Here is a 26,053-nt window from a genome sequence, read left to right on the forward strand (position 1 = left end):
CCCTTAATAGCTGGAGAAAAAGAAGAGATAAAAATCAGTAATGAGAGGCAACTCCCAGAGTGGAAAATATATTTGCAAACCATTTATCTGATAAGGGACTTGTATACTGAATATATAGAGAACTCTTCCAACTCAATAACAAAAGGACAAGCAGTTCAATTTAAAAATGGGCAAAGGATCGGAGTAGACATTTCTCCAGAGAAGATAGAAAAATGGCCGATAAGCACATGAAAAGATGCTCTACCTCATGAGTAGATGTGGAGAAGTCAGAACGCACGTATGCTGCTGGTGGGAATGCAAAACGGTGTGGCTGCTTTAGAAAACAGTCCAGCAGTTCCTCAAAACATTCAACACTAAACACAGACTTACCACATGAGCCAGCAATTCCACATTGAGAGAACTGAAAACACACGTCCACACAAAGACTGACATACGAATGTTCACAGCAGCATTAACAGAAGCCAAAGAGTAGAAACAACCCAAGTATCCATCAACTGAGGAATGGATAACAAAATGTGACATACAGCTATACAATGGAATATGATTCAGCCATAAAAAGCAATGAAGTACTGAAACATGCTACATGGATGAACCTTGAAAATATTATGCTAAATGAGAGAAGCCGATCACAAAAGATCACATATTGTATGATTCCATTTAGACAAAATGTCAAGAATAGGCAAATCTATAAAGACAGAAAGTAGATTACTGTTGAAAGCTGGGGAAGGCATGGTTTTGGGGGAAAATGCAGAGTGACTGCTAAAGGGTATGGGTATTTCTATTTGGGGTAATAAAAATCTTCTGAAATTAGTTAAAATGATTGCACAACTCTGTGAATATACTAAAAATCACTGAATTGTATACTTTAAATGGGTGACTTTTATGGCATGTAAATTATATCTCAAGATAGCTGTTTTTAAAAAAGAGAAGATTCTATAGTGGTAGCAGTTAGGTTAATGGTTACCCTTTGAGAGGTAGTGAATGGTTTCTGGGTTTTGCTAATGCTCTGATTCTGGTTACACGAGTTTGTTCACTGTGTGAAAATTCATCAGGTTGCGTAACTTTAGTTTTTGTGTCTTATATCTTGATAAAACGTTTACTTTTAAAACAAACAAACAGACAAATACATACCAACAGGTGGACCTGCTGGCACAACCCATTTCTTCTCCACTCTTAAAGCAGGGGGTGCATTCTGGTTCTTAGCAAGATTTTCCTGTATCAATTCCTGTACCCGGGTTTCATTAATCTTTGGGAAAGGAAGAATGTGAACTCGCAAGTGGGATCCTTCTGTTGGGCGTGGAACTTTCTGGAATGCCATATGAGGGTTTGGATTCTCCTGCAACATCAAACATGGGTAAAATTTTCAAAAGTTAAAATAACAATGGCAGATTGTCAGGGAGGGAGTGGGAGTTCAGAGGGACATGAAAAGAAATCAGACATGAGTGATCGTATATACATTCAGGCACATGCCATAAAATATAGACACCAGAATCTTCTACTTCTTACATGATCTATCAGCAGCATCTGACACAGGTGATCACTCCTCTTCCAGGAACACATTCTTCACTTGGTTTCTAGGTCTTCTTGTGACATCTTTATGTATTTTTCATCTCTCTAATCTCTTAACTCTGTGAATATTCCAGGGCTCAGACCTTGGCCTCTTTTCTACTTACACTTACTTCTTTGGTGATAACCTCCCATCTCGAATCTTTAAACCATAAAAACACCAATGATTCACAAATTTTTGACTCCAATTGAGCTTTCTTCTGAACTCCATACCCACATATTCAACTGCCTACATATAGTATTTCCATTTAGATTTAAAATAACATCTTAAACCTAAGTCCAAAATAAAGCATTTAATCGTCACCTCCTCCAAATCTGCTTTCTACTGTCTTCCCCACTTCAATAAATGGCATATTTATTTTTCCATTCACTCAGGTGAAAAGCTTAGAGTTATATTAAAGCCTTTCTCTAACACTCAATTATCCATTCCTCTGCAAACATTTCGGACTTTGTCTTTAAAATATGTTCATAACCTGATCATTTTTCAACCATACCTTGGTTCAAGCCAACATCTTCTGTTACTACAGAACAACAGTCTCCTAACTGGTCTCCGTGCTTTCACCCTTGCTGCAGCCCTCACTCTATTCTTAACACTGCAGACAGAGTGATCTAGCTAAAAGTTTGTTAAATCATTACCTAACTACTCTATTCATTCAAACAGCTCTTCATCTCACTCAGAATAAAATCCAAAGTTCTTACAATAATTCACAAGGCCCCACAAGATCTGGCTTTTCTATATGACCATGTGCTACTACTGTTTCCTTCATTCATTCTGCTCCAACCACACAAGCCTTCTTGTTCCTGCCTCCAGCCCTTTGTATTTTACTGCTCCCTCTGCCTGTAATGTGCGCCCCCTCACCAATTTGTACAGCATCCTCTCTCCATTCTTGCATTTCTTTGCTCAAATGCCACCTTTCTTGGCCACCCTATCTAAAATTATACCCCCCAACACACTCCCTATTCCCCTTATTATATATTCCTCTTTAGCACTTATCATCTCCTCACATACTATAATTTTTTTTTTACTTTATTGTCTATCTTTCTCTCACTAAAATGAAGTTCCACAAAAGCAGACATTACAGCCAATTAAAAAAATATTTTTTGTGCTCTGCTGTATACCTATCGCATCTAGAAACTGCCTGGCACATGGCAGGCACCCTGAACTACTTCCTATTGTATCCTAATAAGTGGGAAACAATGTTGAATATATATTAGGATTGCAGTAATTGAATTAAATGTGTCAGCTAATATTTTCATAGACCTTTAGGGTCGGCATGGACTTTTATCCAGTTACCTACTTAAGAAAGATTATATTTCAAATACCACAGGCAGAGTGGAATCCATCTTTATAACGTTCTCTAGGGAAGGCTGCTTTACAACCTTTCTTAGACCAATTCTAGCATTTACTATCTTTTGCAACCAGAAAAACCCTTTTCCCCCGAACCTATGTTATTCACATTATAGATGAAGCCCAATACTACCCTACACATTCTCTGGACAGTTAAAATGGCCAGCTGTCATCATCTATTAGAACTGCTTCCCACAATTCCTTTTTGGTTATTTGACCTAGATCCAGTTAAAGAAAAGTTTGGGCTATGGCAGATGATACAGGTAGTATATGCCAGCAATACAATGGAAATAATACTCCTTTAAGTGTCAAAAAACCTGGGCTCTAGTTTTTGCTCTACTCATTATGCGATGCTGGATAAACAACCTGGTCTAAGGATATACTTATGCTTCTCGTACAAAGTTCCTGAGAAGGTGGTATCAGATATGAAACTTGTCCTTGCCAAAGTAGCCCTCATACACGCTTTGTATTTTCCTCTTATATATCATTAACAAATGCAGGGAAAAATAAATAAGTAAATTCCTATGCCAAGTCTTCATGATCACCATGTTCTAAACTATATCTTGAAAAAACTGTTCTAAAATTATGCCTGGATTAACACCAACATCATTAGTCCGTAGTTTCTGAAACTGCCCTTTTCAAAAAGTAGTAGGTTTGCTCTTTACGCACATCATCTAAGATATCTTGTTTTTTAAAAAATTATAAATATCAATTTTATAAAACCCATTTAACAGATTTTTTTTCAGGCTAGGGAGGTAATTTATATGAATTTTGAGGTCTGAATCAGAATCATTTAAAGTACATTCTTCACTACATCTGTTTCTGTTTACACTTATTTTCTTTATAAGAAAAACTGAAACTTTAAATATATTTTCCATGATGCAAATATTTATTATGAGAAATTTTAAAACATGGAAAAATAAAAGTAGAAAAGAAATCTTCTTAGTGATGCCAGTATCTTTTCTAGCTATATTCTCTCTCTCTCACTACGTATTCTTGTATCCAGTTCCAGAAATGACTTAAGGTGGTTTAGAAAAAATAAGAATAAACATATTGCTTCTAGTCAAAATCTTAATGTGACAAGTTCATACTAAACTTTATAAGGAAGAATAAAGATCCAAAAACAGTCAAGGCAATTCTGAATTAGAGTAAGTGAAGTCAAACTTTCCATATATTAAAATGTACATAAACTCTTAACAGTTAATACACTATAGCAATTGGTACTAGTGAAGGGTTAAAAGGGCTAGCAGAATAGAGAGCCCAGAAACAGGACTGTGTGCGAAAACGTGATAAAGACAGGTGCACTACAATTCAGAGGGAAAGGCTGGAAAACTCAGTGAGACAGGAGTACGACAAAGTATTCTTAGTTCATGGTCTCTGATGTCAGACCGCCTGGGTCAAATCCCGGCTTAGTCACTTACTAGTAGAGTGATCTGGCGCAGTGTCAACTCACTTAGCACTTGTGTTTTAGTTTCTTCATCTGTAATGAGGATAATAATATAGTACCTACTTTATAAGGTTCTTGTGAGGACAGAATGAGTTATTAGAGGAAAGATTTTACAACACACACACACACACACACACACACACACACACACTTCCCCAGAATAAATCTGAAGGCTGTTCTCCAAAAGTCTAGGGTACATTCATTTTAAAAATATTTATTCACTGTATATTCTATGGCATGTCACCAGGCCTCTAAAACTAAAACCATCTCTTTCTCCCAAGGTTCCCATCATATCACCAGGTAGTTATATTTTAACAACAACAACATTAATAATAATAGTACTTAATAAGGGTTTAAATAGAAGTTACTTAATAAAGAAAAGATATTGCTACTAGTCATCAATAGCGTTTTTCTTCTCATAAGCAATTTGAAATATTGTAAACCAAATCCACACATACAATTCAGAATAACAAGCATTTTTTAAAATCATTTTAAAACAAAGTTCAAAGCTGAGGCTATCCTGTAGTTGTATAGGTATTGTACATAAAAATTCAGACCGTGGGTTAAAGTTACTAAATTATAATATATTCAATTGCGTTTGGAAGATTCACACTTCAAAATCTAGCATTTGGATTTCTGGCTGCTGTGTCTGTACACTGCTGCCCTCTAACGGGCAGTGTAGTAAATATAAAGGATCACATTTACCACCTTAACATCCAACTTGGTTACATAATGACCTTTGAGAAGACAGCAGAAATGAGAGGAAGTTTAAGGCTCACTGACCTTTGCATATTCTTAGGAACACCTCTTACTTGTAACTCTGAATGCATTTGAACCAGTCCCTTGAAGACTACTGAGCTCATTAAAAACCACAGTCCAATTTTGTTTTTTTCAGTTTTCCAATTGAACAAAGAAGTAGCCAAATTTTGATCTTTGATTGCAGAGAAATGCAAATATAAAGTAATAACCAAAGATTTAGACAACTAAACACTTATGGTAAACATGGCAACAATCTTGTCGAAGGCAACCAAGATGACTGCCCAGAAAGCTGGCAAACGCACTATCATTTAGATGGAATTTTGAAGTTGGGTAATGATTTTCAAGAAATGGGCTCTGTAATCCTGCTTTAAGAGTATACTACAGTAATGGGAGGTACAATGATTTTTCTCAGACTTGAAAAAAGAACACACACCATCTGGTCTGGAAATAGGGATTTTTCTCTTTTTTTGGCAACCTAAATGAGACTATGCCTAGGGCTTACAGAAAACAAGGCTGAGAAAGCACTTCAAACAAAAGCAAAGCAAAACAAAACAAAAACCTCAAATTCTACTGGAAAACCAAAGTAGGCAATAGCCACATTGGGAAAAAATTTTCCTTCCTACACATTGGTCTCAGCAGTGAATGACAAATCAATATGACCTTGTTAGAGGTTACCAAGTTTTCCATATTAATTTAGGTATTTACTAATTATTACAGTGCATAAATTATACCTAGAGCTGTGTGGGACAGCAAGTTACACCAATGCTTTCAGATACAGCCAAAACCAATACTAGCACTGGACTAAGCTGTTTAACGCTGAAAAAATGTAACTGGACTTTATTTAGAGTTGACTGGCTGTGAACACAACACTGATGGAATGAAACCTTCAATTTTCCATCCTCACAGGCCTTTCAATGATCACTCAACTGAATTGATGTTTCATCCCTAATACAAATAAATTTGGTGTATGACTTTAACATCTAATGTGCTGGCTGCCCTAATCCAGAGTTTCTCAACCCTGGCACCATTGACATTTGGGGCTAGATAATTCTTTGTATGGTGGGGGCGGGAAGTGGGTGTCTCATATATTGTAAGATGTTTAGAAGCATCTCTGGCCTTTACCTACTAGATACTAGCACACCCTCTCCAGTTGTGACAACCAAAAGTGTCTCCAGACATTGCCAAATTTGGCGGCGGGGGGGAGGGTTTGCCCTGTTGAGAACCACTGCTGTAATTCACGATCCTAGATGGAGGCTTCAGTCTAAGAAAAGCACTCTTTCCACAACTACCAACGGAGCATATAGTGACTAGCTAAGAGATCTATTTTTAAAATCTATTTGTTTCAATGCTAGGCGATGGAATACCCACAAGGCACATACAGAAACCCCATATTACTTAATAAGAAAGTCCAAGTCTTCTCATTTTTCCTTTAACTTTTATGAAAACTGTCAGACAAATTACACAGTCTAGCAAATATTTATATACTATTGCAGATGCAAAACAAATTAGAAAAACTTTACTACGTAAAACAGTAAAACACATGTCCAACTGATTTCTTGATGCCTTGGAATGGAGGCTTTATTAAGTTCTTGTCTTGGCCTATCCTAATGTTCTCATTCCGTGTGCAGTTAGTTGTATTTTTAAAAGTGTACATCAAGAATCACAGGGATAGAGCAGGTAAGTAGCTAAACGTAAGCTCATGCAGACATCGGAGATTCTGAAAGCCAAAGTGGGCAGATACAGTATTATCGACTGGACATGGAAAGAAAAGCTATACAGACGTTTAGCCAATAATCTTCATGGTATAAACTTTACCAACTTGTTAACGCTTACGCAATTTGTCTCTAAAGAATTTATTGCTTTCCTTCTGCCTTCCTATTCCCCTCGTCCACCATAGTCACCAAATACTTCTCTTAATTATTTAGGACGCTCCAGAAAGTTAAAAGAGCTGCTAAACCTAGTTACAATTCATCCTACTCACATCTATTCACATTCCTACAATTCATACCTACTTACTAAAAAATAATATAAAGGAGCTGTGAGAAGAAATGGAAAAATTAAGGTTCTTTACTGAGGTACTTCAAAGGGAAGTGAAGGAGAGAGGCTAGATACACATACCAGACTTCAGTGCAATAAAGTATTTACAAACATCTGAATGGAATCACTAGGTCTCAATTCTAACCTAATAATAAGGAAACAGTCAAATTATACCATTGGTTCTTCCTTACCAAAAGGAAATTTTAGAAATGTGATAAAAAACAGAACTGACTAGTTAAAAATAGAACCATCTGAATTATTTTCCTTGCATTGAGACCATCCTTCCGCCCTCCCCTCAACTTCCTGCATGAACCAAGAAAGTAACTTTACCATCGTGCTCTGCTTTATAACTTTGTAAAGTATTTACTTCAGGAATGTTGGGACTATGACGTACTTTAGAATCTTAGAACTAGAAAGAATCTCAGAAAGTCTGATGACACTCCATTTGGATATTCTCAAATCCTCACTCATCATGTAGTACATCCTTCTCTCAAGGATATTAGGGGAATCACGCACCTAGAAAATGCCTGGCACTAGTAGGTGTCTAATAAATACATACCAAATCAATGCAGTTGATTAAATTAAATGGAACAGAATTAGATTGTGGGGGAAAATGTCCAATAAGGGCTCAAGAAATGCAGATCACATGTGAAGGGCAATTTCCATCTCTTCCTAGTAATACAATCCCTCATGATGTTCACTTTAGAGGTGTCGTTTATAAAGGATTGGAGTTGTTTGTGTTGTACACTAACCTTTAAGAATGTATAATTACTAGATACTTATATTATTGCAATTTTCAGTTTTGTGTTGGCTTAGTGTAAGCTATGTATCATAAAATTTAAGTTCTAGGATGGCAAGAAAGGAATTTATTTCATTTTGGCATCAAAGCGGTTTGGCCCACTTCCTTACATACATTGTGTACTCAGTCATGTCATAGAGACAAACCTGTGTCAGAACCGCAGCTCTGCTCACCTCTGGCTATAAAATTTTGCATTTCTGGAATAGTTTTGTAAAGACCTAAGAAATAAACGCTCAGTTATTAAAGGGATCAGTCCCAGAGTCTCAAACACTGACTCCCATTTGATGTTTTGCTATTCTTTGAAATCCATCAATAAATCATTCCTAGTGGGCAAGGGAAAAAACCCTTCTAATCTTCAGTTTCCTCACATACCAACACCTGCCCTATCTATCTCACGGGTCATTTCTAAGATCAAATGAGAAAGTATGTTAAACTGCTTTATAAAGAACAAAGTATAAAGTCAGTCACTGGAAATACCACTATTTTTCCAATTGGAGATGAGTCAGCCTAATGGAGTGAAAGAACATAGGCTTAGGAAATGGATAGATGGAAATTCCTGAATTTAACATTTGGACTCAATCACTTAATAGCCATATGATCCTGAGCCAATTATCTCCACTAAAATGGGTACAATGACACCTATCTTACATTATTGTTATGAGGATGAGAGATGATATATGTAAAGTACTTAATCTCATGCCTGGCACATTGTGCTAAGTACTCAATATTTATTATTATTACAAAAAGTCAATAGAAATTTCTCATGTGATCACACTATACATTAGTTCTGCACAGCCCATAAATGGCAAAGACCAGTACAGAACACAAGTTTTCCTTCTGACAGAATTCTTTTTTAAGTTTCAGCATACTAATCAAGAAATAGATTTATTATATTGGAGACAGTTTTACGTGGAGTTTAGGATATCAGTCCAAGGGACAAATTTTAAAATAACTTCAGAAATGGGGCCAGCCCCATGGCCTAGCAGTTAATTTCAGTGTGCTCCACGTCAGCGGCCTGGGATTGGTTCCTGGGCAAGGACCTACACAACTTGTTGGCAGCCATGCTGTGGTGGCAACTCACATACAAAATAGAGGAAGACTGGCACAGATGTTAGCTCAGGGTGAATCTTCCTCAAGCAAAAAGAGGAGGATTGGCAGCAGATGTCAGTTCAGAGGGTATCTTCCTCAGCAAAAAAAAAAAAAAAACCCCAAACAAAAAAAACTTCCGAAATAAAATCCATAAATAACTGAATAATATGAAACAAAGAAACACATTTCAGTATTCCTGCTTTTATTCAGATTTCTCAGATTTTGAATGGATGCAACAAAGCATTGACTAATGTCCTACAAGGTCCATCTATTCAAATAATTAAGTTAAATAATACCAGGATACCAACCCCAAATCCTTCTGAACCATATTTCCTTAAAAATACATCTTCCTTCAAATTTCCCCTGGGAGATCATACTTCCCACTTACTTTCCTTTTCTTGGTAAAAGGATTCAACTCTGAAAAGCTTCACAAGCAAGAGGCATAACTAGTAATCATCGGCCAAAATCCATTTTGTCTACTGTACATAATGTCCTGTCATCTTAGGTACTTGTCTTTCCTGGCATCCATATGATTATTTCACACTTTGGTACATCCCAATCTTTTAAATTTACTGCATTTCTTCTATACAGGGAATATTTTCACCCTTCAGTTTCTGTGGTCACTCGACAATTTGCTGGCTTGCTTTCTTTCTTTCAGCTTTTCACTCCCTATCTGTTCAAAACAATTCAACTCAACTGATTTTCCTGATCCAGTTGACAATCACCGCACCAAGCTAAAGCAGAGTACGTTGATCAGTTCTGTCTGAGGTAGTTCTGGTCTCCAATGAGTCTAATCTTTAAGTCTTAAAAATGCTCAATATGCTTTTAAGAAGGCAGAGACCTGAGTGAAAATCAAAATGAGGGTGAATGACAAACTGGAAAATTGTGACTAAAATGTTTTCAAAATAAAGTGATTGACAGGAAAATCACTTTGAAAAATGAGGTCTATTTTGATACACAGTACCAACAGCAGTATCTTGTAACTTATAGTTCCAAAGGTTTCTAAGTCACAGAAAAAAGATTATTGCTAGAAAGATAAAGCTTTTCAGTTTTTCAAACAAAATACTTTATTAATACCTTTAAAATTAATGACTATCTAAATAAATATACTTACTTACATTTTTGAACAGTTGCTCAGCAAGTTCTCTGACATGCTTTATCATCTTCAACGGGTTATTTTCTTCAACTTTAATCCGCTCTACTTCAAAAGCTACCAACTTGGAAAAAGAATGAAATAGCAAAACATCACCTCCAAAATATGCTGAATTAGAAAAGTGTGTGATAGTTTCATATGATTTTCAAACCAAAAAGCACCCAAAACATATACTATTATTAAAAAATATTTTAGATTTTTACTGGGTTTTACCTCTATTCTAGAGTTACAGTGTCAATCAAGTCCTTAAATGGTCTGGTGGTCTCTCCCTGATGATTTAGGGCCCTACTTCTTCTTGAGAAAAGTCATGTCTGGAACTCAGGGAGACCCTCTCATTCTCTAAGCCTCAATCAGAGAATTCTCTCACTCAGAGAATTTTAGAAGGTCAGAAAGTCTCCAAACGTTTCCCTGACTCATAAAACATGAACCAAATGTATGAGTCAGCTCACTCAGACTCTAGTCCTAGCTCTACTGACAGTGTGATTTGGAATAAGTCACTTAAACTCCTGAGCTGCTTTTTCTTCATCTCTAAAATAAGATGGAAGAATAAGATGACCTTTAGGTTCCTTCTGGCTCTCAAACTATATAAATTCTAGTCCATTACCCTACTAACTTAGCTTACCGGGAGAACTGTGTGAGTGTGTATACTGGGAGTGGAGAAGAGAATAGTGACAGGAAAAAACTGCAAGTGGGGAGGAGGGGTAAATAGATAGATGACTTTTTTCTGAAAAGGGGTATAATATAGGATTTTCCCTTCTAAAAACTAATAGAGTCACTGGAGCAGACAGACATATAAAACTGACGTCACCTATTGTAGGCCAGGATTCAGAAAGATTATCAAACAAAGGCAAACATTTCTTTCCTTCTAACAGGCCTATTTGATAGGAGTGTGGGGACAAGACAACACACACTGCAAGCTTTCAAAGCTCCATAAGTCTTCCATGTGGTAGGCTGCCCTAGGCTAAATGAAAACAAGAATCTCTTTCCCAGAAGCAAATGCTAGTTTTCTATAAAAGCACATTCTCATACAAACCAATTAAATGGCCAAAAAGGGTAGAAGGAGAAATTACTTAGATCTGGTGCCTCATTTCCTTTTAGGCCCTTGACTGAAGTATGCACATGAATAAGTGGCCTTCAAGTAACATCAATAAGACACCAAAAATCATCATTGTAGGCAGAACATAGAACTGGATGAACACTAAGGGGAGACCCATAGGGGTCTTGGACACAGTCCTTGCCTTATCCTTGTTTCCAATACGGAGGATATATACATATATCTTATGTTTACAAATGTACACAAGTAAAAGATAACTTGTCATTTAAAGTTAGAGACATAAAATAAAGCTTAACGCATACTAGTGGCTACGTAAGCTAAATGACAATCAATTCAAAATAGCTATCATGAAAAAACTCAACGAAGTAAAAGAGAATGTAGAGAAACAATTCAGAGTTTAGGAGCTACTTCACAAAAGAGATTGAAACTATAAGGAAGAATCAATCAGAAATATTACAGATGAAAGACACAGTGGAAGAGACAAAACAAAATACTGATTCCCTGAATGCTTGAGTGGACATCATAGAGGAGCATATCAGCATAATCAAAGACAGACATGTTGAAATGCTCCAGACAGATGAGGAGAGGGAACTAAGACTAAAAAGAAATGAAGAAAGTGTCCGAGAAATATCTGATTCAATGAGGAAATGCAACATAATAATTATAGGTATTCAAGAAGGTGAAGAGAAGGAGAATGGAGCAGAAAGCGTGTTCAAAGAAATAATAGCAGAGAACTTCCGAAATTGAGGGAAATATGTGTGGAAGAAGCTTCCAGATCTCCTAGATTCGCCAATGTAAAAAGACCTACAGGGGCTGGCCCAGTGGCAGAGTGGTTAAGTTCACGTGCTCCACTGTGGCGGCCCAGGGTTTTGCCAGTTCGAATCCTGGGCACGAACATGGCACCACTCATCAAGCCACACTGAGGTGGCATCCCACAGGCCACAACTAGAAGGACCCACAACTAAAAATACACAACTATATACCAGGGGGTTGGGGAAGAAAAAGGAAAAAATAAAATATTAAAAAAAAAAAGACCTACAGCAAGGCATATAGTAGTAAACTAGCAAAAATGAATGACAAAGAAAGAATACTCAGGGCATCAAGGCAGAAGAAAATAACCTACAAAGGAACCCCTATCAGGCTTTCAGCAGATTTCTCTGCAGAAACCTTACAAGCTAGGAGAGAATAGAACGACATATTCAAAACTTTAAAAGACAAGAATCTTTGGCCAAGAATATTCTATCCAGCAAAAATATCCTTCAGATATAGAGGAGAAATTAAATCTCTCCCAGACAAACAAAAGCTAAGGGACTTTGTAGCCACAAGACCCCCGCTACAAGAAATCACAATACTTATATCACACAAAGTAGACTTCAAGATATGGCAGGTAAAGAGAGTCAAAGAGTGGCAGTATATAATGATCAAAGGGAGACTCCATCAAGAAGAAATAACACTTATAAATATCTATGTGCCAACACAGGAGCACCAAAGTTCATAAAGCAACTATTAACAAACTTAAAAGAAGATATTAAAAATAACACAGTAATAGTAGGGGACCTCAACATCCGACTCACATCAATGGATAGATCATCCAGACAGAAAATCAACAAGGAAACATTGGAACTGAATGAAAAGCTAAACCAGTGGGACTTAACAGACACATATAGAACACTCCATCCAAAAACAGCAGAATACACATTCTTCTCAAGTGCGCATGGAACATTCTCAAGGACAGACCATATGTTGGGAAACAAGGCAAGCCTCTATAAATTAAAAAAAATTGAAATAACAAGCATCTTCTCTGATCATAATGCTATAAAGCTAGAAATTAATTACAAGAAAAAAGCTGAGAAAGGGACAAAGATGTGGAGACTAAACAACATGCTATTGAACAACCAATGGATCACTGAAGAAATTAAAGGAAAAATCAAAAAATACCTGGAGACAAATGAAAATAATGACATACCATATCAACTCATATGGGATGTGGCAAAAGCTATATTAAGAGGGAAACTCATCACAATTCAGGCACAGGTTAACAAACAAGAAAAACTCCCAATTCAATTAGAAAAAGTGGAACAAACAAAGCCCAAAGTGAGCAGAACGAGAGAAATAATAAAAACCAGGGCAGAAATAAATGCTATTGAAACAAAAAAGGCAGTAGAAAGGATCAGTGAAACAAAGAGCTGGTTCTTTGGAGAAGATAAATAAAATTGACAAACCCCTAGGCAGACTTACCAAGAAAAAAAGAGAGAAAGCTCAGATAAACAAAATCAGAAATGAAAGAGGAGAAATAACAACAGACTCCACAGAAATACAACAGATTATAACAGAATACTACGAAAAACTATATGTCAACAAAATGGATAACCTAGAGGAAATGTGTAAATTCTTAGACTCTTACAACCTCCCAAAGCTGAATCAAGAAGAAACAGACAATCTGAATATACCAATCACAAGGAAAGAGATTGAAACAGCAATCAAAAGCATCCCAAAATGCTAAAGATCCCAAAGAATTAAAACCCAGGACCAGAAACCTTTCCCAGGGAATTTTATCAAACTTTCAGAGAGGGTTTAATATCTATCCTTCTCAAGCTATTCCAAAAAATTAGGGAAGTTGGAACCCTTCCTAACACATTCTATGAGGCCAACATCACTCTGATACCAAAGCCTGACAAGGACAGCACAGAAAAGGAGATCTACGCACCAATGGCTGATGAACATAGATGCAAAAATCCTCAACAAAATTTTGGCAACCCTAATTCAGCAATACATCAAAAGGATCATACATCACAATCAAGTGGGATTTATACCAGGGACACAGGGATGGTTCAACATCCCCAAGTCAATCAATGTGATGCACCACATCAGCAAATTGAGTAATAAAAAGTACACGATCATCTCAAGAGATGCAGAGAAAGCATTTGACAAGATCCAACAGCCATTTATGATAAAAACTATTCACAGAGTTGGGATAGAAGGGAACTACCTCAACATAATAAAGGCCATACATGACAAACCCACAGCCAACATCATACTCAATGGGCAAAAACTGAATGCCATCCCCTTAAGAACAGGAATAAGAAAAGGATGCCAGCTATTACCACTCTTATTCAACATAGTACTGGAGGTTTTGGCCAGAGGAATTAGGCAAGAGAAAGGAATAAAAGGAATTCAAACAGGGAGTGTTTACACACAACATGATCTTACATATAGAAAACCCAAAAAAAATCCATCGGAAAATTACTAGAAATAATTAACAACTACAGTGAAGATGCAGGGTACAGAATCAGCTTACAAAAATCAGTTGCTTTTCTGTACTCCAATAACAAAGCTACAGAAAGAGAACTCAAGAATATAATTCTATTCGCAATTGCAACTAAAAGGATAAAGTACCTAGGAATAAATTTAACCAAGGAGGTGAAGGACTTATACAGTGAAAACTGTAAGACATTACTGAAAGAAATTGATAACGACATAAACAGATGGAAAGAAATTCCTTGCTCATGGATTGGAAGAATAACATAGTTAAAATGTCCATACTACTCAAAGCAATCTACAGATTCAATGCAATCCCAACCAGAATCCCAATGACATTCTTCATGGAATAGAGCAAAGAATCCTAAAATTCCTATGGGGCAACCAAAGACCCCGAATTGCTAAGGCAATCCTGAGAAAAAAGAACAAAGCTGAAGGTATCACAATCCCTGACTTCAAAATGTACTACAAAGCCATAGTGATCAAAACGGCGTGGTACTGGTACAAAAACAGGCACACAGATCAATGGAACAGAACTGAAAGCCCAGAGATAAAACCACACATTTACAGACAGCTAATCTTCAACAAAGGTGCCAAGAACATACACTGGAGAAAAGACAGTCTCTTCAACAAATGGCGTTGGGAAAACTGGACTGCCACATGCAAAACAATGAAGGTAGACCACTATCCAAAGCCATATACAAAAATAAACTCAAAATGGATCAAACACTTGAAGATATGTCCTGAAACTATAAAACTCCTGGAAGACAATATAGGGAGCACACTCTTTGACATCAAACTAAAAAGGATCTTTTCAAACACCATGTCCTCTCAGACAAGGGAAACAAAAGAAAAAATAAACAACTGGGAATTCATCAGACTAAAGAGCTTCTGCAAGGCAAAAGAAACTAGAATCAAAACAAACAGACAACCCACCAATTGGGAGAAAATATTTGCAAATTATATATCTGACAAGGGGTTAATCTCCATAACATGTAAGGAACTCACACAACTGAATAATAAAAAAACAAAAAACCCGATCAAAAAATGGGCAGAGGAGAAGAACAGATATTTTTCCAAAGAAGATATACTGATGGCCAATAAACACATGAAAAAATGTTCAACATCACTAATCATCAGGGAAATGCAAATCAAAGCTACACTAAGATACCACCTTATGCCTGTTAAAATGGCTATAATCACTAAGACTAAAAATAACAAATGTTGGAGAGGGTGTGGAGAGAAGGGAACCCTCATACACTGCTGGTGGGAATGCAAACTGGTGCGGCCACTATGGAAAACAGTATGGAGATTCCTCAAAAAACTAAAAAAAGAAATACCATGTGACCCAGCTATCTCACTATCTACCCAAACAAATTGAAGTAAACAATCCAAAGTGACATATGCACCCCTATGTTCATTGCAGCAGTATTTACAATAGCCAAGACATGCAAGCAATCCAAGTGCCCATAGACTGATGACTGGATAAAGATGTGGCATATATATATATATATATATATATATATATATATATATATAACACAATGAAATACTACTCAGCCAGAAAAAAGGACAAATTCACCCCATTTGCAATAACATGGAAGGACCTAGAGGGAATTATGCTAAGTGAAATAAGCCAGTCCGAGAAAGACAAACACCAGATGATTTCACCCATATGTGGAATATAAACAGGTACACGGACAAATAAAACAGTTCAGTGGTTACCAGGGGAAGGGGGGTGGCAGGTGGGCACAGGGGGTGAAGGGGACCACTTATGTGGTGACAGTCAAGAAATAATGTACAGCTGAAATCTCACATTGATGTAAACTATTATGAACTCAATAAAAAAAAAGTTCTATTTATACAATCACTGTAAATTTTTCAATAAGGTTTTAATCAACTATTTAAAATTCAGTTGTTCATGATTTTTATGTACTTCTGAGACATCCTATACTTATATTTCTTCTAATTTTTCTAATCCACATTTTAAATACAAACATCTGATAAGCATAATAGTTTAATACTTGGATTATTTGATATTTAATTTATAACATACTTATGATTTGGATTAAATGTTTAAAATACTACTTCTCTACTTTCAACCAGTAGTCTAATTTTTATGTAAATAATACATTACATTTGATAAGAACTATACCTCATCAAAGAGATCACAGGATCTATAGGGAGGACCTCTTTCTGAAACAAAACCTGCAAATGCCATTCCATTGAGAACTTTAATGAGGAAATCATTCTCAACCAAACCACGCTGCCCCAAGAAAGCTGTCTGTAAAGAAAGAAAATGTGAAATGAATAAATTATCACTTAGTAATGGATGAATGCTCAAAACAAAAATACAACAGAAAGATCAATGCCTGAATAAATGTATTCATGCATAAATGTCTTTTATAAAATCGGTTTCTCTCAAAAAAGGTTTTAGTGTTTGTGCCTGTGAGGAAGACTGTCCCTGAGCTAACATCTGTGCCAGTCTTCCTCCATCTTGTATGTGGACACTGCCACAGCACAGCTTGATGAGTAGTGTGTAGTCCATGCCCAAGATCCGAACCTGCGAAGCCCAGGCCGCCAGAGTGGAGTGCGCAAATTTAACCACTAAACCACCGGGCCAGCTCCAAAAAATGGTTTTTGATAAATACTACACGTATTGGAAAGAATAAAAATGAATCTGTCTATAAATCAGGAAGAGGAGAAATTAATACTTAATTTTAAAAGAAAAACCAATTTAAAGTTAGTATACTCTAAAGAAAAACATGTCAGTTCCATAGTATTATTAAAAACTATCATCTAACCACACAAAGCTGAGATTTTAAATAACCACATTTGATAAATTAAGGTCAAAATATATGGCTAGAAAACAGACAACCAAGTTGCTTTCCTAGATTAGAGTCTGCATTTTGGACAGATACAATATGGTGCTGCATCTTACCTTGTGAAAATGTATTACTGGTTCTGCATGAATTCTTATAAGTTGCAGGCATGATCTATACCCTTGGAAAAGTTGTGCAAATAATCTAAGAAAAACTGCACGCACTTCTTTATCCTGAAAATATAAGAAGAAACGTGGCAAATGAATTTCTTAAAAAATAAATGAAATATCATGAAGTCAAACAGTTGGAAACAACTTGAGAGATTATTTAATAAATCTGCCTTTACTTCCTGCACATAACCCTCACTGGTGGCAGCCCTGGGTGGGGAGGGACATCTTGTCTACCCCATTGTTGGACAGCATAGGCTGTTAAATAGTTTTTTTCATATTGAACCAAATAAAACTTACCTCTAGTACATCCAATTTTCCTCTCAGGAAAAATATAAGTCACAAAATCTCCTCTTTCACCATGTTAAAGAAGGGCATATTTCCCAAGTCATTTGATTTTTATATCCACCAAAAGAACAACAGTCACAAACATAAAAGAAAAAAAACCCCCAAAAATTGTATTTTATAAGCTTATGAAGTTCTTCCAAAATTTATCAAACTTATAAAAATCTATCTTATATTAATAAGGTATGACTTAAAAATCTGGTTTGATAATTCAGGTTCCAATAAAATCAAAGTTTTAGAATTGTAAGGAAACTTAGATTTATTTAGTCAACTCCTTATTTAATTGACAAGGAAACAGACAAGAATGCTTAACTAACTTGTCAAAGGCGTCCAGCTCTATGAGGCTCTTTTTTGGCCACAAATCTCATCTCTAAGAAATGCATTGAGCAAAATAAAAAGGGGGCCTCTGTTATATACTCCCCCTTTTTTAGCTTCTAATTGGGACTGTTTTCATCCACTCAGTCCTCAAACTTGATTCTCTCTTGTTATCAACAATCTGTTTTCATTTTTTGTAAGCTTCCCTTTTTTATCCTTTCCTGACCCTTCTGATTTGATGCTTGGCACAGTTTTCCAGGTCATAACCTAGGTTCTGATTTTTTGTCCCATACTGACTCATGCCTCCTCAGGGCAACAGTCTTAGCCCTGCTCCCCTCCTTGAGCAGGTCACAAGGTCAGTCAGTGGCAATTCTCCTAACTGCTAATTTGGTACACTTTTTACTAGACTGTCCATTTAACTCTCACTATACTCAGCTTCTTTAATAACCATACAAGCAGAAGTACAGCTCTCTTTAAAAGCATCAAATTTAAACTTCTTACCAGCATTTTTGAGTGGGATAAAGCTGTTCGTGGAGGGGGAAAAGCATGATCTGCTACTTCCAAATCTGGGTGTAGAATCTAAAGCAAAGAAGTTTTGTTATGTAAAAGATCTTAATGTCAATAAAACACACTATTTAATCTACTTGGGATATTAAGATGAAAAAGGATCAGTACATGAATTATGACATATTCCCTCCATGAAATACAATGCAGTCAGCTGAGGCAGTTCTGTATATACTACTTTGGGAAGATCTCCAATGAAAAAATATGTTCTAGAAAAACACATGTAGTATGGTCTCATTTATTTGAAAATAAAACAATAAACCTTCAATCTATATATGTATATGCACTGATATACATATAAATGAAAATGTAAAGTTCTGAAAGAATATACACTAAACTATAAAATAGCTACCTCTGGGAAGGGAATGGTCCAGGGTAGAGCTAGTTGTCTATATAATTAAAAATTTTAAGCAAGCATTTGTTTTTCTATTTCTTAGTATAATTAAAAAGTAATTACTTAATTAATTCACTGGAATACTAACGAGAAAGGGAATAAGTTTATAAACCTCACAGTCTAGAGGTGTAAAAGTACCATACAATGTGACAAGGACTATAAATATATAATGAATAATATATAAATATAAAGTATAATAATTCAACCTAGGGGAAGCTAAAAGAAAGAAGGTAACAATTGAGTCAGGCTTTGAAAGAAAGCAGATTGGGGAACAGGTGGGAAAGAAAGTCCATGCAGGATTTACACAGAGAAAAAGATTAAAGTGCATCAGTCTGTAGCAAATTTTTGTCTTTGCAGAATCATTTTCAGATACTCAGGTTTTGGTAGTATGTTTATAATAGAACAAAAGACTGAAAGTAACACTTAAAAATAACACTAAACTATTGACAGTACTTATAACCCAATCACCACTACAGTATAATGTCTTCATGCCTTTTAAACATCCACCATTATTACACAGTTCAAGTACTGTGCTGCCATTTGTTACAATTATTTACTAACCAAATGAAGCTCATATACTTGTGCATCAAAGCTCCCATATGGTCCATCAAATGTGATTTCTTTTTGGTCCTAGTTTTGCAATATACTGTGCTCTTATGTCTTATTTGTAGTACTACACTGCAGCATATAATCCACCACTGTGCTGACAGCTACAAAAATAGGCATACTCAGTTTTACCGAAAATGAATTTAACTCATTGATCAAATTTGGTGGCAGAGGTGTCACAGGTTAAGGTACACCAGTGTGCAGCAGAACCTCTACCTGAGCCATTGACTTAAGAACTAAAATCTTAATCTTTGTTAATTTTGGCACTTAATCCTTGAATAATTATAAATATCATTATTAAGTAATCATATATAAGAGTTAAGAACTTATTTAAGATCTCTGGAAATGTCAAAGTTTTTTTGATCACTCAAATACTACCTTCTCAGCTTTTGTTATATCCATATACCATTGATGTAATTATTTAGTTAATACTTTTATTTAAATCAACCTTTTTTTCTTTTTAATGAGGAAGATTGGCCCTGAGTTAACATCTGTTGCTAATCCTTCTCTTTTTGCTTGAGGAAGATTGTCACTGAGCTAACATCTGTATCAATCCTCCTCTATTGTTTTTGTATGTGGGGCGCTGCCACAGCATGGCTTGATGAGCAGCATATAGGTCCATGCCCAGGATTCAAACCCACAAATCCTAGGCCACCAAAGCAGAGCATGTGAACTTAACCACTACATCACAGCCCAAATCAACTCACTTCTTTAAATCTAATATTTTCTTAGATGATATTGTCTGTGAAATCATAGGTTTTATATGCTATTTTAAATAAACATTATAATAAATATATAATTATTAAAATAAAAAAAGTTGCCACATGCCACCCAAAATCATCTCCATACTCCACTTTGGGAAACAGTCACTTAAGTCATCCCTTGTATAAAACATTCATCCTACAGACAAGGACCAGGAAACAGAGGTCTAGAGATGGAATGCGATTAGCACAATAACATCAAGTGGCAGGAGGTAGACTGGAATTTAGGTCTCCTGAATCCTACACTAGTTTCTTTCCACTTTGTTCCATCTTATACTCCAGATTACAAATTACATTAGGAAAAGTCAGTCTTCTCTAAATGTTTCCACCCCATAGATACCACTACAACAATGTAAGGACTAATACAAACTTGAAAATTTTCTGGGAATAAAATCCCTCCTGGTAATCCTAGACTTCTGAGTTCCTATTTAAGGGGAAAAAAGGTTTTAAACAGCTCAGATTGGAACATTATTCAAGAAGAATACGAAGTCCTTAGTTCTAGTGATGGCTTAAAAAGGAATGCAGAATTTCTAAATTTCAATTTTCTGATGATGGATAAACGGACACTTAGAATGTTATCAGTAAAATAAATCCTGTACTTTTAAAAATCAACTAAGGTAAAATAACTACAAAAAAATTAAATTCATTTCAATGAGAAACACCCAGGCCAGAAGATTTCATATAACTTCATTGCATTGAATGCTGGACATTTAATCTATCAATAAGTTACATCTTTCTGTAGTAACTTGAAAACATTGGTAAGAGAATATCACACAGTTTTGCAAGTAGCACATGTACCAAAGAGGAATGAGATGCCAATAAGGAGGGTGAAGGAGAAGGAACAGGTGCTAGCTTCTGAGGGAAATCAGGCATTTTGAGGCAGAGTCTGGTCTTGTTTTCACAGGTGTGTTTCCAATACCTAGCACAGTATTCAGTGTGTAGTAACTACTAAATAAATATGCTGAGCGAAAGAATGAATGTAGAACAAATATTCAGGATTCAAAGTATATTCTTTAGATACCTAATAAAGAATCTTATTCTAAATACTGTATGAGAATATATTCATGTTTTAAGAATATATAACTCTCTTTTCTAAGTAATTACAATGCCAATGACATTTAATTCCAATTATCTTAGTTTACTTTTAAATCAAGAGAAAATTACTATGAAAAAAAATGTCATACCAAAGAAAGAGCTGCTTGAGTCTGTTGTAGCAGTGGTTCCGGGAGGGAAGAGAGGTGGATACATTCAGGAATTTTAATAGTGCCTCCATCCAAATCGGCTATGATTACATCTAACTGAAGGGGATACAAAAATTAAGGTTAGGAAGAATGATTAATGTATCAGTGAGGGCTCTGTTTATAATTACAATGTTGAACAGTCTTTTGTCAGTTTAAATGACACCTATATGATTTGATTACAATTATAAATACATATAAGTACCAACAGAACTTACCTCTTTTCTGGCATTTCAAAGTAAAGCAAAAGTAGAATTACAATTAATTAATAAAGTGTACTTGTTGTTAAGAAATTAATTTGGCCTTCACTAACTCAATATGAGAAGAATCAGGCACAGAAGAGACTCTTGGTTGTCCCTGGTTATAGAACGCTCGGTTCATGGCTTCTCAACTACCATACATCTTCCCACTTCCTTTGAAATTAGGTGTGGCATGTGACTAGTTTCTGCCGTGGAACATTAAAAGTGATGTGTACATTTCCAAGCATTCAAAATAGAGGGGATGCAAGGCTCTCCTACACTCTCTTTCCTCTTCCCATGGCTGAAACCATGAACATGGCAGCAACCCAACCTTGGACATTCAGATGATGACAATGCCTGAGGGGATGCCGGTGGAGAAACAAGAAGGAAAGAGGCTTGGACCTTGAATGAGTTCATGGAGCAGACAGGCATGGCATAGTGGGACACTTCTATGGACTATGGATGAGTGTTAAATAAAATTTCATTTTGTTTGAGCCTTTGCATTTTGGGAGCTTTATTATAGTAATTTAGCCATATCCTAAATAACACAGTAATCATTACAAGAGTTAACAAGCAAAGCAATTAGTATACATCAAAATGGTACTACTTACGCACTTAAGAAAGAAACTTATTTTTAGCATTTACAACAGTCTATTTTAAAATAACATACATAAAAATGCAAGAGAGAAATTAGCCTAGATTGCTGAAGTTTATGTTGATGATAGGATTAAAATTAATTTTAATTTATTCATTACAAAATTAAGAAATTTACTGTCAGCAACACTTGGTTTATGCTACCTCCAGAGGCTGGTTATATTTAGTGGGGAAAAATTACCTACAAACTAGATGGGTATTCTTCTAGATAGTACTAACTAGGTTTTACCAAATATGTTTATTGATTTACACATTTTTATATGGTGATATCAAAGTTAAATAGGAACTAGATATCAAAATTTAAGGTTAGGAAGAACGATTAATATATAAATGAGGGTTCCATTCATAATTACAACATTGAATAGTCTTTTGTCAGTTCAAATGATACTTATATGATTTGATTACAATTGTAAACACATACAAATACCAACACAGCTGACCTCTTTTCTTGCGTTTAAAAGTAAAGAAAAGTAGAATTACAAAATTTTAAGGAGCTGTGAATCACAGGTATCAATAGCCCAGCCTTCCAGTAAATTTTCTTAAACTCCCTGAGAAGCGTCATGCAATCTGCTTCTTGCACTCTGCTTACAGTGCTTGAGAGTGAACTCTTCCCACAGGAAACCCATCCATCATCACTGGGCAGCACTAACAGTTGAAAACTCTTATTTTGAGCAGAGATTTGTTTCTATATCCATTGATTCTGTTTCAGCCTTTCAGGGCTACAAAAAAACGATTCTTACCCTCTCCTACGATGACCACTTACATATTTATCTTTAGCTATTAAATAGTATTAGGTTACTACCTGAGAAAATTTCCTTAGGGATATAGTTTCTAAACTCCTGACAGCCCTCGATGTCCTTCTGTGAAGCACATTATTTGGTTACAGTCCCTCGTAAAGTGCAGTGCAGAGAACTGAATACATTATTCCAGAACGGCCTTGAATGTAGAGTATTACTTTCCTTCCTTGGTATTTCTCTTCATATGGCAATAAGACTACAATAATTTGGTGGGGCTCATACTGAATTTGTATTCCACTAAAACTCTTCAGACTTTGCAAATGTTTTTCAGTTCTCAGTCATTCAGCATTAACACAGGCCTCATTTCAAAATATTAATAAATTAAAGCACTCATAAAAGTAAAAATAGAATACTAATTAATGAATTATTTTATCTTCCTTTCTCATTTACAGGATGAAGAATACAGAAAGATAAACTTAATATGCCAAAAGGCGGCATTTAAAAATATTAATGAATTCATTTTGTAAATCTCTCTTACTTGCTATAATGAAAAATTAATATATTTAGATTTTTCTATGATGCTTTTCTTCTAACCAATCTTTTCTATTAGGAATGCAACAGATCTGAAAATAGTAATTAACTGAAATATTACAGGACTCAAAGAAATATGATAAACTGCTGGCCTCAATGACTGGCAATCTGAAGATGAATACTTACAAGTTCATGGACATCGGTTTTAAAGATAGAATGTACTCCAATAATGAAAGGTGTTGGGGAACTCAGAACTTCCAGTAGCTGAGCCGGGAGAATGGGAATATAAGGATAACTGGAAATATAAAAATATATGTGAGATATATTTGGTTTTCCACAATATAAACATTTTTATTTCATTGTTATGCTGTATGAATTTTAGATTACCTAAGTACAGAAATTATCAGCAATATTCTCATGGTTGTTAATATTAAACTTTTGAAAGAAAAGATTAAACGAAAATTCTCACATGAAAGATATAACCAGATATAACAGGATATAGAGTAAATGGAACCCAGGGCAATTTCCTTATCCCTTATCCCTCCGAGGCAAGGAGTCTCTCTAGGTTTTTTAATCTTGCTCAACCGAAAGCATATTTCCTTACATAGAAATTTGACAGATGGTAACACTGACTCATTGATGGGCCCTCCCCCTCAATACTGGGGATGATTTGTCTCCATAAAACAACCATTCAAATTCCATTTCTCTATACTTGATTTTTGCATTCAATAAGAATGGCAAAATATAAAAATTAAGGCCTAGAACACTCTGTTCTCTAGGGGTTAAGACAAGAACATAGGTTAAAAAAAAACTTTCTTTAAATAAAATCTGGAGACAGTCTAAATTTTTTTCTAGTTTGTATGAACTTAAGTTTCCTAGATGTTATGATTATCAAATTGATAAAACAGCATATTAGAACAAAATATTCTACTTACAGCACTATCAGGCATCACTGTTTAGATTGGTTTTTTACTTTTTATTATGGAAAATTTTTAACATATTCCTCCCCAAAAAACAGAGAGAAGAAAAAGGAAATGAAGCCCCAAGTAACCAATATGGCTTTCACAATTACCAATGCATAATCACATATTTATTTCTGCCCACTTTTGTTCTCTTCCCTACAGTATTATTTGAAGCAAATCCCAGATATCATATCACTTATACATAAATACTTTAGAAGGTATCTAAAAAAGGTAAGGGCTCTTTTTTTAAGAGACTCGTAAGACCACTATAACCTCTAAAAATTAATAATTCCTTAATATCACATAATCAGCACTAAAACTTTTTATTACCAACTGTATTCAAAGAGAATTAAATGCTGCTGACAAGACTACTCAAATTAATTATTTTTTCACTAAATTAATCAACACTCAGTAATGGACAACTTGGAAAAGTTCCAACTTCTAGGCTAGATTTTGATCAGAATCATGGCTCTTGTAACACATGACTGTAAAATGCGCCCTTGTGGTTCAAGACTATGGTGCAAATGACATTTCAGCTGACTGTCAATAAGTAATGTATAATTTGGGAATAAATAAAAGTACCAAGTAAGAAACCTCACCTATATTTAAGAGGAAACATTAAAGATTCCAGGGCTCTACAGGCATCACTGAGTCTCTGGAAACTTGCAGAATGGAAGAGAACCTTATTTTCTGTGAGGACTGCACAAAAGAGGCTGAGAACATTTTGAATTCCTGAAAACACAAGAGCAATGCTTACCAAATGCATTTAATTTTATATGTGTTGCCAACAAACATAGACTTAGAATAATATGAATGGAATGATATGAATGAAAAAGCCAATACTTTTGAAATCTCTGAAGAAAAATATTTAGTTAAACTATAAATTCCATATAACCTATGAGTATTTGTTTTCCTAAACTTTCAGTTTTGCGTGTCTTTACTCTTCAAATGAGCATAACACTAACTGAACACATTAGTTGTTTGGAAATACACTATCACCTCCTTTTCAACATCATCTCCAAGGTCTGTACTTAAATTCCTATTTTAGACGCTGGCATTGCTCTAATAACTTTTTTCCTCTTTAAAGTCCATTTGTCTGATGTTAATATAACCACATCAGCTTTGTCACTGAAATTTTCCAGGTATATCTCTTTTCCATCTTTTTACTTCAACCTTTCTCTACTTCTTGTAAATAGCATACAGTTGAC

At 35.4% G+C, this 26,053-nt stretch overlaps 1 protein-coding gene across 8 annotated transcripts in view; it reads right to left on the reverse strand.

Annotated features, from left to right (window-relative positions):
- Nucleotides 1-26,053, reverse strand: part of SBF2 (SET binding factor 2) — a 473,818-nt gene that overhangs the window by 179,115 nt on the left and 268,650 nt on the right. For all 8 annotated transcript variants that reach the window (XM_070626327.1, XM_070626330.1, XM_070626325.1 and 5 more), the window contains 8 exons: nt 25,445-25,577; nt 24,070-24,178; nt 21,669-21,782; nt 18,661-18,738; nt 17,452-17,565; nt 16,666-16,794; nt 10,164-10,262; nt 1,132-1,336 (listed from right to left, as the gene is read on the reverse strand). In XM_070626327.1, the coding sequence (XP_070482428.1) occupies nt 1,132-1,336; nt 10,164-10,262; nt 16,666-16,794; nt 17,452-17,565; nt 18,661-18,738; nt 21,669-21,782; nt 24,070-24,178; nt 25,445-25,577 (981 nt within the window). The remainder of the gene's footprint in view (nt 1-1,131; nt 1,337-10,163; nt 10,263-16,665; nt 16,795-17,451; nt 17,566-18,660; nt 18,739-21,668; nt 21,783-24,069; nt 24,179-25,444; nt 25,578-26,053) is intronic.

Source organism: Equus przewalskii, chromosome 6 (genome assembly GCF_037783145.1).
Source record: "Equus przewalskii isolate Varuska chromosome 6, EquPr2, whole genome shotgun sequence".
NCBI classification, from domain to species: domain Eukaryota; kingdom Metazoa; phylum Chordata; class Mammalia; order Perissodactyla; family Equidae; genus Equus; species Equus przewalskii.